The 15,387-nt window shown below is 45.8% G+C and overlaps 1 protein-coding gene and 1 long non-coding RNA gene across 10 annotated transcripts in view; one reads left to right on the top strand and one right to left on the bottom strand.

The window, feature by feature from the left end:
- The window catches only part of LOC126063515 (uncharacterized), a 30,374-nt gene extending 24,360 nt beyond the window's left edge, over window positions 1–6,014 (bottom strand). For all 6 annotated transcript variants that reach the window (XR_007514379.1, XR_007514378.1, XR_007514380.1 and 3 more), the window contains exon 1: window positions 5,486–6,014. This is a non-coding gene — a long non-coding RNA (uncharacterized LOC126063515). The remainder of the gene's footprint in view (window positions 1–5,485) is intronic.
- A 106-nt stretch (window positions 6,015–6,120) lies between these two features.
- Window positions 6,121–15,387, top strand: part of USP4 (ubiquitin specific peptidase 4) — a 41,704-nt gene continuing 32,437 nt past the window's right edge. For 3 of the 4 annotated variants that reach the window (XR_007514400.1, XM_049862222.1, XM_049862221.1), the window contains exons 1-6: window positions 6,121–6,284; window positions 8,270–8,397; window positions 12,100–12,230; window positions 13,939–14,065; window positions 14,677–14,822; window positions 14,953–15,014. Coding sequence is in view for 3 of the 4 variants with exons in the window: in XM_049862222.1 (XP_049718179.1) it covers window positions 6,184–6,284; window positions 8,270–8,397; window positions 12,100–12,230; window positions 13,939–14,065; window positions 14,677–14,822; window positions 14,953–15,014 (695 nt within the window). In the remaining variant the exon portion in view is untranslated. Of the gene's footprint in view, window positions 6,285–6,312; window positions 7,408–8,269; window positions 8,398–12,099; window positions 12,231–13,938; window positions 14,066–14,676; window positions 14,823–14,952; window positions 15,015–15,387 lie in introns of those variants that run through there. The other variant, XM_049862223.1, reaches the window with a different exon arrangement.

Genomic DNA, 15,387 nt, shown 5'->3' with positions numbered 1-15,387 from the left:
CTTGTGTGGGGTTTGATGTGCTTCTTTTATATCTTCTCATCTTTCACTTTATCAGGGAAGTTTTCTGCCAACAAATCTTCCACAAATACTGTCTGTTATTCCCTCCACCCCCGTTCTGGTACTCCAATCACTCGTAGGTTATCCCTCTTGATAGAGCCACACATAATTCTTAGGATTTCTTCACTTTTTAAAATTCTTTTATCTGATTTTTTCTCAAATAAGTTGGTGTCAAGTGCTTTACCTTCAGTATCACTAATTCTGACTTCCATTGCCTCAATTCTGCTCCTATGACTTTCTCTTGAATTGCGTACTTCTGAAATTTTATTGTTAATCTTTTGGATTTCTGTTTGCTGTCTCTATGGATCCTTGTAGCCTATTAAATTTGTCATTATGCTCTTGTGTAACCTTAAGTTCCTCTATTGCTTTGTCTGTGTGTTTCATGGGTTGTTCTGCATTTTGCCTGATTTCCTTCCTGATCTCTTAAAGAGTTCTATGTATTAGTCTTTTGAATTCTACCTCTGGTAATTCCAAGAAATTCTCTTCCTCTGGAAGGTTTCTTGATGCTTTGTTTTGGTAGCTTGCTGAAACCATCACAGCCTGCCTCTTTATGTGATTTGATATTGACTGTTATCTCTAGCCATCAATAAGTTATGTTATGCTTGCTTACTGTGTCCTAGCTTCTTGTTTTGTTTTGATATGCCCAAATAGGCTGATTGTGTGAGCTAGTTTGATTATTGGCATCTTTGAAGCTCTCACATCTTGTCTCCACGTGGCTAGGGCTGTTACTAGCTATGTGAGCCCAGAAGTCAATTTACTTTTCTTGTGTGGATTCAGCTCAGGTGTCCAGGTCATTGGTCACTGAGTGTGTGGTGTAGGCTCTCACTTACAGTCCTAGATGGGTGGGGTGACTGGAGTAGGCACAGGCTTTTGGCTGCAGTAGGTCATGTGCTGATCAAGGCAGGGAGTGACTTCTGCCCCTGAGTTTCTAGGTGCAAGGTGTGTCCCTGTTCCCCAGCATACCTAAGTAGATGGGTTTTGCAGCTGGACTATGGGCACCCAGTGCTGTTGGCTCTAAGGACTGGGAGTCACCACTTATATCTTGGACCCTTGTTGCGGGTGGCTTGGTGGAGTAGGTGAAGCCACCAGTCCCCAGGCTCCTGATGTGGGTAGGTGAAGTCCTTGCTTAATGGGTAGGGCAGTGTCATATGTCACAACTCTGGCACTCCCCCTTATAGCAGGTACAGATGAAAATAGAGTTCAGGTATATACCCTGTTATACTGTGCTAATGAGGGCCTATACTGTTGAAATGGCCCCACACAGGTCTATGGCCACACATAGGCCCCACAGAGGTGTGAAAGGCATTCTAAGTCCATGGACTTCTTATGTCTTTGTCTAGGCAAAATGGCTGTGCCTTCGCTGAGTTCCCATTAAGCCAAATATTATCAGTGGAGGCTTGCAGAGCCACCACTATCTACAGTGGTTGTATACCTTGTCTAGAGTCATCTGTTTACCAGGTGTCTGCTGGCAATAAGCCTTCCCCTCTCTTGGAATTGGGGGAGGAGACTCTGGTGGCACGCTAGCCTGTGCTGGGGAGTCATCTTGATATGTCACTGGACCAGTACAGCCTGTAACTCTTGGGCCAATGGACTGATGGAATGCACACTGCACTATTGCATGTATGCATGCCATTTGCTCAGCGTAGCTGTCTGGATGATAGATGATGACAGCTTGGAAAACAGCCTGTTGACCCACCCATTTAAGGGCAAAGTTGTGTGAAGGGTTATAGCTCCAACCCCTATTAACAGTTCCACCTGGTGGAGAGCATTATAGGCCACCGACAACTTTTTCTCCCCGGGACTGTTATCAATTTTCTGCCCTTCCCCATAGTTGGAACCAAAAACCTAGGAGGACTGTAGTTTCATCCTGATCTTGTTATAACACCCAGTCAACGCTGTTCTCGGTGCTGCTTAAGTCAACTGGAAGGGTAATCCTTCATGTATCGCACCTAGTGCTTTCACTTGTGCAACAACACCTTGCCTTCTAGAAAGCTTGCTGGTTCATTACCCCAATCCCAAGGGGGACCCTTTTTTACCAGTTGATAGAGTGGTCTCAAGCACTGGTCCAAGTGGGTAATAAATACTCTCCAATACCCCAAAAGACCCACAAAGGCCTGCACTTCTTTTGGTGTCGTGGAAGGGGGGGAAAATTTATATAGTATCATCTATGGTTTCCCTAGGAATTTTACCAATGTTTCTGGCCCCTGCACCTTTTGGGGATTCACGGCCCATCCTCTCCCCTGTAGGAGAGTGATTAAGATGTCTAGACAGTCCTGTAACAGAGAAACGTCTTCAGCAGTTAACATAACATCATCAGTGTAATGAAACCAACAAATGGTAGCAGGAGAGGGGAAAAAAGCCAGATTCCAAGCAACCAAATCATGGTATATAGTGGGACTATGTAAATACCATTGGGGTAGCACTCAGAACGTCCATTGCTGTCCCCCTCAGATGAAGGAAAACTGGTCCTGAGCAGATGGGGCAAGAAGGATGATAAAGAACACATTGGCCAGGTCTCTACTAAAAGTTTCCAAATAGGAAGTTACATTTGGGACTGCAGCATGTGTAGGAGGGATCGCCTTGTTCTCCATAGTACACAGTCATACTCAATGACCCATCTGACTTCTTCACAGACCATACAGTGCTGTTAAAACCACAGCTGGGCTTTCTGGGGGATTACCTACCCTTTTCAATTCCAAAACGATTTCACTGATTTCCTTACATCCTCCAGGCACCTTATATTGCCTGATGTCTACCACTCTTTGTGGTGGAGACAGGACTACTGGTTCCCATGCTGCTTTTCCCCTCAAGACTGCTTCTACCACCTTCACCTGCAGTCAGAATTCTCCCACAGATGTGATCAAACTTAGTCCCATGAGGACATCCACTCCTAGAATGTATTCTGGTATTGTGGAAACACAAACTTCATACAATTTGGGGGTAGTACATTCTACTTGTAGGGTCAGGAGTACCTGATGTATGCAGATGGACTTTCCACCATACCCATTGTCTTTATTATCTAGTGCTGCTATAACAGAGATACCACAAGTGGATGGCTTTAACAAAGTGAAGTTTATTTTCTCACAGGCAAGTAGGCTAAAGTTCAAATTCAGGGTGTCAGCTCCAGACAAAAGCTTTCTCTCTGTGTCAGCCTTCTCATCAATCTTCCCCTGGACTAGAAGCTTCTCTGCGCAGGAACTCCAAGTCCAAAGGACACGCTCTGCGCCTGGCACTGCTTTCTTGGTGGTATGAGGTCCCCCTGTCTCTTTGCTGGCTTCTCTCTTTTATATCTCAAAAGATTGACTCAAGACACAATCCAGTCTTGTAGATTGAGTCCTGCCTCACTAACACAACTGCCATCCATCCTCCCTCATTAACATCATAGAAACAGGATTTACAATATATAGAAAATTACACAATACCAAGAATCGTGGCCCAGCCAAATTGATAGACATTTTTTAGGGGACATAATTCAATCCATGACACCTGTCAATTGCCAAGGGGGGTCCTTGAACCTGTTCAGGGTTTCCAAAGATAGGGGTGCATTCTGCCCCTGTATTAACCAGAGCTAGCACCCCACTGCTTGTTTTGTGACCTCTACATGGGGCCTCTGGTCCCCCTGCAGGCCCCTGACCTGCAGGTTACCTCAGCCCCACCCGTAGACCTTAGGGATTGGCAGGATCTACCTGGTGGCAAGGGGCACTTCTTCACAGGGGAAAGTGAAACCCAGAGGGCAGTATTATTGCTCTGGCTTCAGATTCTTCCAAAGATTGACCAAAACTGCATCTGGTTGTTTATCTGTCTTTTCTACTGTGGTCCTGGCAGCCACTAAGTCCATCCATATCTGCTTCTGGGTTACTTCCAAAGGGCCCTTGGACAATTGTCTTAGAGGCTTTTCAGCTTTTCTTTTTTCTCTTCCCATAAGGAAGCAGGCAGTGGGATCCAGAGGGTGGTATAGTTGCTCTGGTTTCAGAGTCTTTCAAAGGTTGACCAAAACTGCATTCAGTTATCTTTTCCACTGCGGCCCTGGCAGCCACTAAGTCCTCCCATATCTGCTTTCGGGTTACTCTCAAGGTGCTCTTGGACAGTCACCTTACAGGGCTTTCAGCCTTTCTTTTCGCTCTTCCCACAGTGTGCAGCCCCTTCTCTCTAGCCCTGTCAGTTTCACCTAAGTTGGCTATGGCTTCTCCCACCGTAGACTGCCTGGCCCACTAGGGACGAACTATAGCCACCAGTGTTCTGTACCAGGCAGGCAGGGCTGGCTGTTGGATCTTTCCTATCATTCCCACAGTAAACAGTTCATTGTCTGGTCCCCAGAAGGGTTCGGCATAAATGGCACATACCTAGCTCCCATATTAGTTGCTGTAATCGACTGTACTAGGAAGATCTCCCCCATTTGCCCATGCCTTTCTACAACACAAGATGATCCAATTACAGAAAGTGTGTATGCCCTCTGTGTTCTGAGCTGCATGTAAACACTGTCGGTGGGCGGGGTCAGTGGTAATATAACCTGTTTTTTCTGCCTCAGCTGCCTTAAGAAACACTGTCTCCCCTGATATCCCACAGATATAATAACCAAGCTGCAATGGTTTCCTTTCCTTTGTGCTGGAATTCCACATACAATTCAATCAACTCAGTGAGGGTGTATTCCTGCATTGTCACAGAATTGCTGGGTAGAATTTCTTGTCTAGGGTCATCCCGCTTGCAGGTAGTTTTTATCTTATGGGAGGGGAAAGCCATGCTCCTCCTCTAATATCACCACCACCTGAGTCACTACCAGGCTTGTCATCCCAAGAATTTCATGTTTTCACTTCCCAGTCACCTTTCATCAACATTGCCCTGATCTTCACATTTGGCACTTTCCTTCCCCCCTCCCCCATCTTTACAAACCTGCAGGCAAGCATTTCTAGTTGCTCATCCTGTTCGTGGACACAGCTGCTCAATATGTTAGTCATGGCCACGTGCGACTGCCGCATATCCCTTTCCAACTGTTACTCTTCCTGCAAAGCTCCTATGTGTTCTTCACCAGCTAGCTGGGTGTCAGTGGCCAGCCGAAAGGGCCAGACCAGCGGCCACCCTATGGCCCCTACTGTTTTCCTAGCTTCCGTTCCACACTTACGAAGGCGTACATCTTCCTGCAACCAGGCTATGCCGCTTAGCATTTTCAGGGCATCCCTACACTCACCGGGAGGTCCACACACATCAAGCATACAGCCAAACCGTTCCACATGGAGGTTGTTGGCCAACCTGGGATTTCCCCCCCAGAGGCCTCACTCCCACTTGCCATTTCTTCAGTCTCTTGGCTGGCTCGCTAACTGTCCTGGCAGAGACCAACAACTTAAAACTTGTCTTCAAAAACGGAGGGTGCTTGCTGAGAGCGGCAGGCAACTCCAGAGTGCCAACAAAGGAGTTTCTTAGGGAGACTTACATGCGAGGAACGTCCTGGGCAGCAGCATGACTAAGCAGATCTCCTCGCCCCGTGGTGGGGGACAGGGCTTTTCTAGCGGTGGCGAACAATAGTGGCTACATGCCAGGGACGCCTCTAGACTTACATAAGACCGCCTCGGCAAGAATTACAGAAGAATGACTTAGCAAACGTTAGTGAACTAGCAGAAAGCAGGAGTGCGGCCTCGCAAAGCCTGTTTCCCCTTCAACATAAAAGATGGCAACGTTGCGGGTCCCGTGCCACAGCAGAAGCGAAAGTGAGAAAATCTAGTCCTAGGGCTTCTCAAACTCAACTCCACATTTACTCAGGCCCAGGATAACCCCTCAGGTCAGAATGAAAAACGCACGGGGTCGTGAGGCCCGCCACCTGACGGACTGCGCGGAAACACAGAAAAGAGGGGCGGCGCAAAAAGCAAGCGGCAAGGCAGGCGGAAGCGGCAGCTCCTTCGGCTTCTACCCCTTTTCCGGCCTCCTCCCGGCTCCACAGCGTCTGTGAGACACGACGGCGCGGCGCGTGGGGGTGGGAAGAAAAGAAAGAGGCGGGCAGGCGCGCGAGGCGGTGCCGCGGGGCGGGGCTTGGGCGCGTGCACGTGTGTGCGTGCGTGCGTGCGTGGGCGCGGCTCGCCGCACGCTGTGCGCGAGGCGGATGTCCGGGCCGGCTGCGCCGGGGCCGCGGATGAGATGGCGGAAGGCGGAGGCTGCCGTGAGCGACCGGATGCGGAGACCCAGAAATCCGAGCTAGGTGCCTTGATGAGGACCACGCTCCAACGGGGGGCGCAGTGGTAAGCTGTGGGCCCGCCCTTCTACGGAGCACAGCTGGGCGCAGGAGCCCCGGCATTCAGGCCCGGCCCCTTTCAGCTTGGGGAGGAGCCGGACGGGGGCGGTGTCTGGTGATCTTGAGAGGGTGGCCTGACCCCCGCCCCTTGGGAGAGGAACCCTGAGATCGGTACTGGGAGAGCGCGGCGGGACTGGAGCTCATACCGGCCCCTTCAGAGCCCTAGGGGGCGGATCCGCGGGGGCAAGGGCTGCAGGATGGGGAGGAAGTGGAGTGCTCACAGGGATCATGAGGGTGGGAAGAGCCCTGTGTCATCGAGGACTCCCCTTGTGACCCTGGGCGAAGACATTCGCTCTTTGTAGACATTGGTTCCTTACTAGTAAAAGCAGGGTAGCAATACTTGGCCCACAGCCCTCACTCAGTTGAGGCAAGGATCAGAAGTAGATACTCGTAACTTGCAAACTGCAGAACAGATGTCAGGGTCAGAAGCTGAACAAATGTCTGTGAGCTCTAGATTATTTTGATAACAAATGTCAGAAATAATTGTGGTAGCAGCATATTGGAGTGGGAGAGGAGGGTGGCCTGGAGCCTAGAGCTAGATAGAAGATTAGAAGTACAGAATTTAGAAGAACAAAGAAAGCTGAGACACGAGGTTTCTTAATAGATTGTTTAGTAGAAAAGGCATTACCTTCCAATAGTGGAGAGATTACTGGGTGGTATTGTGTGGGAGTAGAAAACAGGTTAGGGTTTGCAAAGAATAAGAATGAACTTCTGCCTTTAAGAAACCATGGTGGTGATGATAATGTCATTTATAGTGATAGAGGAATTGAGTTCAGAATAGAAATATTGAGGTTAAGAGGAGTTCAGATACAGCTTTACAGTGTTTATCTTGAGCTAGCCAAGTTTTAAAAGGCAGAGCAAGCAGAGGTACTTTGGAAGTTATCCTGTTTAGGGGTGATACATGAAAAAGAATACTCGGTGGAAGGAGAGGGAGTTTACGATAGACTAAAATCACACAAAAAGTTTGTGGAGGGTATTGCTTAAGGGGTTTGGAGAGAAAAGAACATTTAGAAGTTTGGATATATTTGTGGATCCTGTGGCCTCTGGGAAGCTGCCTGATCTTCTCTAAGGTTTGTTGGTTACAAAATTTGAAGAACTTATGAATATTTGTGTTTTGTTGCCCCACAGAGGTTTCTCCCTCCTTCTGTCTTAATCATAAAAGTGATACTTTAAAATATAACCAGGTTTGCTTACTTTTCTTAAGTATAAAAAACAATAAGTTAAATATGAAACACAGTTTCAGAATTTTTGATAAGATGAACACAGTAGACACTAACTTTATGTAAATGTGTATATATATACATGTTTGTTTACATGTGTATATGTGTACTAATTACACATATAAGTATAAATTGTATATATATGCATATGCGTACTATTTTAATGGGTATTAGAGGAAATTATTTGTTATAGTCTAGTCAGATATCATCAAGGAAGGAAGAAAAGGAGGTGCTTTCACACATTTTTAATATCTTGTTTGGTCCACTAAGGAAATCTGAAGTAGGTGGAACTATTATCCCATTTTCAGAAATGAAATCAATTTAATGCTGTTCACATTAAGCAAAGCAGTGCAGCCACAAACTGTCTGCCTGGATGAGGACCTCTGTAGAAATCGTATGGAATTAATGACCGGTTGATCGCAAACAGGATTCTACCCATAGAAAGACTTAATTTAAATAAACATTTTGAAGCCAATCATTTCCTCCCTTCCATTCATTCATTCTTTTAAACAGTCATTTCACTTAAGGGATACGTGCCCTGGGCCATGCCCTCAGTGCTGTGTAGAGCCTGGCCCTGCTTCTGCTCTTGAGTCTGTTTTTTAATGGGGGTTGTAAGTGACCCAAAAGGAAAGACCAGAAAAGAACGAGGGGATAGGCACAGAAACTTGTAATGCCAGCTTTTCTGCCACAGTAAGTTTTTGTCTGTCTCTAGGTATCTTATTGACAGCCGTTGGTTCAAGCAATGGAAGAAGTATGTGGGCTTTGACAGCTGGGACATGTACAATGTGGGTGAACACAACCTGTTTCCCGGCCCGATAGATAACTCCGGACTCTTTTCAGGTGTAGTATCCTATTGCTTTTTTAGGTAAAATGTCTACTTGGGCAGTGGCCCGAAGGTGTGTTTATCTGTAACATGGACTTTCCCAGCATGAGGAGATAGAAATAAGTATCTTCGATTTGTGTGTATATCAGAAGCCTGCAGACCCTCCGAGAGAAGTTGAACTGCTTTATTTCCCTAAATTAACTGCTTTTAACAAGAGCATGCTTTTAGCATTTTAAATTTCTCTCTCTCTCTCTCTCTTTTTTTTGATAAATTAGCTCTGCTAGAGATTTCAGCTTTTAGATTGGTATACGGGATAGAAAGAAATAGGATATCATTTTGAAATTGGACCTGGAATCTGAAACTTGGAAACCAGAGTTTTCTGTGTCACCTTTGCAGTTGAACAAATTGTAGACGGTCGATGTTTGTCAGGTATTCTTGTGATAACAGTGTTTGTCATAAAAGTAGAATGAAGAGAGGTGGAAGGTCGGTAGACAGAGTTGTGACCACAGTCAGCTCCCAGTGGGGACTATGGAAAAAATGATGCATGACACACCTAAAATTGGCTTGCACCTGTAGATGCACAAAGATGAGAGAGTCAGCCTTCCCAGGCTTTGCTCTGCCTGACTTCAGACTTGCTCACAGGCAGGACAGAGGTTATCTGTTACCTGTGCCCAGAATCAGGGCAACAGGAAGGCAGACCATGTATGAAGCTTGATCCAAGTACCTAACAGTAGCCTGGATATTTTTAAAAATGAGCAACACTGCAGCTCACACTTTGTCTTAGGGTTGGTCTAAATGACGTAATAAATCACTGCCATTTGGTTTGTTTCCTGATGGAGGCCAGAGGGTGGCACTATACCATGACATTGCCTTAGCAGTTAGGAAGCATTGCATTGTGTTTACTTTTTGCCCTTCACCTTGTTTTTTAGAAAAGGAGAGATTTTAAGGTTTTAAAACTAATGATGAGAATTCTCGAGCTGAAGGGACCCTCAGAGGGCATTTTGCATGGCCTTTAGCTAAGGGAGAGCATTCCTGTTGTGGTCCCCTGTTTTTATGTCACCTGCCTTTGGCTTGAAACATCTGCTCTATCTTGAGAGGCGAGAAGCACATTCCATTCAGACCCTGGAACATTCACAGTGCAGGAATGACCTATTGCTGGCACATGAGGTTCACCCCTTAGTTCCCAGATTTTTGGTCCCTGCCAGTCTTAGTCCAGCTGCCTTCTGCCCAGGGTCATGGGAGTGGCCTGGAAGGGATTCTTGGAAGAGTAGGAAGGAAGAGGAAGAGCATATCTTTGCTGATGTTGTCTGCAAAGCACCCCTTCTCTCATTTCCACCTGTACTTCTACTGTGTGTCAGATGGGACCCCTGTGCCCAGACCAAGGCTTTACTCTCATCTTCCCCCTTTATTGACTTCTCCATTAAATAAATTTATATAGGGTAAATCCTTATTTCAAAACTTTTGTGTGATTTTTAGCAAGATGGTCTTGGACTGAGCCAGTTTTGAGTAAAAGTAGGGAACTCTATTGGAAATTCCAGTTAAGCTTCCTGCCTTTGCTCTATAGTGTCATAGGAATGACTCATTTGGGAAAATTGTCGCAGAGCCACAGAGAGAAAAGAGCTTTGTAGAACCGATGTACTTGGAGTTGATGAGGCTGAAGGCTGTTGGTGTCTTTCTCACAGTTAAAGGTTACTGGCTGTTTGACATAGTATGGGGTGGCCAGGTCTATGTGGTGCTTAGTATTAGAAATGAATAAGTTATGTCCCCCGAGTAAGACAATAAGCAGATGACTTTTTATGAAAGGTTTTAGTTTGTAAATCAGAAAAAGTTTTGAGTTTAAAGTCAGGTTTTTTTTCCTCTTTATTATTGTACTTTAGATGAAGGTTTACAGGAAAAACTAGCTTCTCGTCAAACGATTAGTATACATATTGTTTTATGACATTGGTTACCAACTCCACAACATGTCAACACTCCCTTCTTGATCTTGGATTTCCTGTCTCCTGGCTTCTAGTCCTTGCTGGGCTGGTGTACACCATTAGTCTTGTTTTGTCTAATCTTTGGCTGAAGGGTGACCCTCAGGATTTTTTTTTTTTTTGAAGTGTCTAAAGCCAACCGATAAGTACTACCTGTGGACCAGCCTTCTGTTCCTGGACAGAAAGGGCCTGGCTTGTCAATATTAGCAATCATGCTGTAGTTGCTGTTGGAAGTGCTTGGCGCATTAATGAGGAGAATTCACCTTGGCATTTTTTTTTTATAACACATACATACACACAGCTCTGTTTGTCCTCAGTTTCGTGGTCATGTACCCTGGAATGATTTCTGTGAAAACCTTCCAGACCCGTAAGGTACCGCAGCACTCTGTATTTGTCTCTCTGTGATGCTAATTACCACGTGCTCCTTCAGTAAAAAATATATAGCATATTATTAGCCATTTTAACCATTTTACATGTAAAATTCAGTGACGTTCATTACGTTGGTTGTGTAACCATGGCAACTCTTTCCAAATTTCTTCATCACTCTGAACAGAAAGGCAATACCTCCCCACTTCCCCCTCCGTCCCGCCCCTGGTAACCACTCATAAACTTTGGTCTGTATGCATTTGCCTATTTCATATAAATGGGATCATACAATATTTGTCCTTTTGTGACTGACTTATTTTACTCACCATAATGCTTTCAAGGTTCTTCTATGATATGACGTGTCGGAACTTCATTTCTCTTTATGGTTGAGTAATCTTCCATTGTGTGGGTATAGTGCGTTTTACTTACTCTTTGGCATTCTTGTTACCCAAAGCTATTGAGTTCCTTTCCTTTTTTCCTTGGAAAAGAGAGGTGGGCTGGGTCAGAAACCTGCCCCTGATGGGATGGAAACTTGCGGGAGGAGAGGTGGGAAGCTCTGGCCACCTTGTGAATGCTCTCTCTGTGTGTACGTATATATATGTACACACATGTGCACACACACATATGTATTTTTATTTTTAAACCTTGTCTGTCTTGAGATCCAGATGAGTTGCATCACAATGGGTACTTTTTGCTTCCCTAATTTTGTGGTTTCACTGGTGTAAGAGATAGCAGTGGGTTCCACTGGTCTGGGAGTGTCTGTTGATTGGCACAGGCTTGTCAGGGAGGCTCCGCTGGTGGGAGGTGATCAGTGTTCCCTTGATCCAGTCCCTTGGTCCTTCCTGGAGGAAGTGTGCTTCAGGCTGTAGATGTCCAGTTCTGACCCCCAACACATGTGGCCTCTCTCTAGGGGGCGTAAGAGGAATGGGTAGCACATTGAATACCTTCTCCTACCACAGGGGATTGTCCGGTTGGGTTTTGACTTGGAGTATTTAAAACTAAGAATGCTAAATGATTCTTGGTAAAATAGATCTTTCAGGGCAAGGCTGGGTGACATTATTGCAGTTATCACTGAGCAGGATATTGTGGTAAATATAACTATTTTAGTTGTAGAATCTAGAAGCTCTTTGAAAATATAAATTGGAGTTTTTCTCTTTTATACCCTCCCTCCCCACTGTAGAAGAAATACACATTCTTCATAAAATGTTCAGAAATGTGGCTACAGACAAGGAGCAGTCAGGTCTCATCTTTACTATGGCCAGAGACAGAATTTTTTTTGTACCTGTTCCTATAAATACTTTTCTTATTTCCGAAAAATATGTGAGAACAAACATTTCTGAGGAAAAGAGCTGTGAGTTATGGGCTGTTTTCCTTTTTCAGATCCTGAAAGTCAGACCTTGAAAGAACACTTAATCGATGAACTGGATTATGTATTAGTTCCAACCGAGGCCTGGAATAAGTTATTAAACTGGTACGGCTGTGTTGAAGGCCAGCAGCCAATTGTCAGAAAAGTGAGTATGTGAATTGTCACCCTTGCTGTGGATTCTCCCCGGAGGATACTGATTGGTGTTCATTTCCTGGGAACAGAACAGACCTAAGTGGTTGAATGGAGATGTTTGAGGCCTTGTTTCTGGTTCTCTTAGGGAGTTATGGTTGTAAGTGATGGTGAGTGAGTCTGCTCACCCAGCATGTTACAGTGAGTGGCCTCCAAACATCAGCACTGCGCAGTGGCATGGGGCATGTCCAGTAGTGCCGTGAGAGCACTTTCTGGAAGGCTGTATAGGAGAAAGCTCCCTTGGGGTATGTGTATATAGAGTAATGTATTGCTTCTTGTTTATCTTAAAACCTTTCTGATACTCCTTTCCCCCTATGCTTATGAGTCTTTGGCCACACTGTTGAGTAACTCAAAAGTCAGGCATTCAGAGAAGGTTAGCCTGTTGAGGGAAACCTGGCTCCGGGACAAAAACCCAGATTATAAACCCCCTCTGGTACACAGGACTCATAAGGGGGCCATTGCCCTGACTCCCACAGTTAGTAAATTTGCTTATCCTACCATAGGAACCTGCACACCAGCTGATACTTCTTAGACATTGGGTAAATTTTCCACTCTGCTGTGTATGTGGTTCCCCTTCTTAAATAGTAGGGCAGAGGTGCAGTTCTGATACCACACTTCCAAGGGTTGCTGTTCAGGGTTGGAGCTACCTTTTTCTCCGGCTTGAAACCTGAGACACTGAGAAGGTTTTGGTTCACAAGATCGGGGGCATGCCAACCTCCTGCAGATGTCCCCTTAGTGCCCACAGTGCTGTCACATGGGTGTACTCTGTCCAGGGCTTTACCTGTATGCTCTAGTCTAATTCAGTGAACCCTGCAAGGCATCGTGATCCCCGTGATCCCTGAGATGAAGAGCGACACCCCTGTTACGTAGTGTCTGATGTTAACTCTGGTTTATGGACAAGTGTAGCACCTCTTTTCTGGTAATTATTTCTCAATGAGTTAATTAGCTTTTGAACTTTGGGTAATGACCATCTGCTGGTTGTCCCAGTGCTATGTTATAGATATGAAAACTAATTCTTTATAGCAAGGCACGTATTTTAAGGGGAAAGAGCAGTTTTTCTTCTTGGAACTTTTATTTTTGTTTTTTTGATTGAACTTCAGGGAAGTTTTACCGAACAAAGTAGTTTCTCATCAAACAGTTAGCACATACATTGTTGTATGATGTTGGTTAACAACCCCACGACATGTCAACACCCTCCCTTCTCAACCCTGGGTTCCTTATTACCCAGGTTTCCTGTTCTCTCCTGCCTTCCAGTCCCAGCCCCAGGGCTGGTGAGCCCCTTTAGTCTTGTTTTGTTCCATGGGTGATAACAGTATATTTTTGCCAAGTCTGGGACAAGACGTGCCTGTTCAGAGCTGACCTCCTGGAACCTTCCTGGAGGCCCTGATACGGCTGCCCTGCGTTAAAACCAGTGGGAAATGGGCTTCTCTCTGGTTCCATCAAGGGGTCAGAGTGCTCTTGTTTGGTCGTAATGCGTGGAAAAGATTTTTAAACTCTTGGGACAGACACCAGAGACTTTTTCAATTTGTACTTCTAATTCTCTGATCATGTAAGGGAACCGATTATCATGTAGTTTCTGCCTTTTGGCACTTACGAGACTTGTTGCTTCCAAGACTGCCCAGATGTGGAACCGCTGCTCCTTCACCCGTGCCTATTGCCCGCAGGTCGTGGAGCATGGCCTCTTTGTCAAGCACTGCAAAGTAGAGGTATATTTGCTGGAACTGAAGCTCTGTGAGAACAGCGACCCCACCAATGTGCTGAGTTGCCATTTCAGCAAGGCAGACACCATCGGTGAGCAGCTGGGCTGGGGTTCCAGATGTCTGGTGAGAGAGTGCAATGGGAGGGAGGCTGAGATCTTCCGATCATCAGCCAGATAATATCTGGCTGTGGTTCCCACTACTGACCTGGGCGCCTCTTCCCCAGGGGATTCTCGTGGGAAGCCAAGCCTGGGAATCCTGTTCTGTACAACTCTGGGAATGCTCCTTGCTCATTTAACATATGATAATAAATAAAAGATGAAGAAACACAGCTTCAGAGAGGCTAAACTTACTCAGAATCTTAGTGAGAACGTGACATATAGCAGGCATTTGAGACCAGATGAGCTGTCTTAACTGTAAAGACAAGTTTTCTCACTTTCCTGTGTTGCTTCTATGCTATAAGTGGGACCCATATCATCAGAGAAAGATAAGGATAGGAAACATTTCTGGGCATGACGAGCACAAAAGGATGCCCATAGTAGATGTTGGCTGTTAGAAGTCACCAAGGGGTTGAGGTCAGTCAGAATTTTTGATCCAGAGCACCCTGTGAACATCTGAAAAGGAAGGATGAGTGTTAGCTAGCCATGGCAGTCTTTAGTGTTACGTCTGGAGAAAGCCCTGAGTATTGTTTCTGCCTGTCCCCAGCAACCATTGAGAAGGAGATGCGGAAGCTGTTCAACATCCCTGCGGAGCGTGAGACACGGCTCTGGAACAAATACATGAGCAATACCTACGAGCAGTTGAGCAAGCTGGACAACACTGTCCAGGATGCTGGGCTATACCAGGGTCAGGTAGGAGGGCCCAGGCCATACCCCAGCAGGCAGTTCTGCCCAGGATGTGTAGCCAGGTACCTTGTGGTTCTGAGCACATCGGGAGTGGGGTGGCTTGCACTTGCCTCATTTGCTTTCCCCTTTCACTCAGGTGCTAGTTATTGAGCCCCAAAATGAAGATGGCACATGGCCCAGGCAGACACTGCAACCAAAGTAAGTGAACTTTTTCTCCTTTATGGCTGGGCTTAACAGGTGTGAGAGAGATACCCTTTCCTAAGGCAGTTGTTTGTGCTAAGAAAAATTGTTCTGAATCAGATGAAAAAACATTCAGTCTTGTATCCAGAATCCAGAATCTTAGATAAAGGTCCTGGCCTTTGGTAAGTGGCATACTGGGCAGCCACCTAGAGGAAATCTGTCAGGGTGCCTCAGCAAGAGATGAGAATGAGAGTCAAAGGAAGAGAAGGGGCTGGGAGCTGGGAATGCTGCGCTGCCAAGAGGTGGCTTTGTTTTGTCAAGCTCTGTCATTTTCTCTACTTACTGTAAGAGGCTTGGATGGAAAAGGAGATGGTCTCATGACTTAAAGGGA

Source organism: Elephas maximus, chromosome 20 (genome assembly GCF_024166365.1).
Source record: "Elephas maximus indicus isolate mEleMax1 chromosome 20, mEleMax1 primary haplotype, whole genome shotgun sequence".
NCBI classification, from domain to species: Eukaryota; Metazoa; Chordata; class Mammalia; order Proboscidea; family Elephantidae; genus Elephas; species Elephas maximus.
Note: the sequence above shows the minus strand (reverse complement) of the source record. Positions and strands in the feature narration are given on the sequence as shown.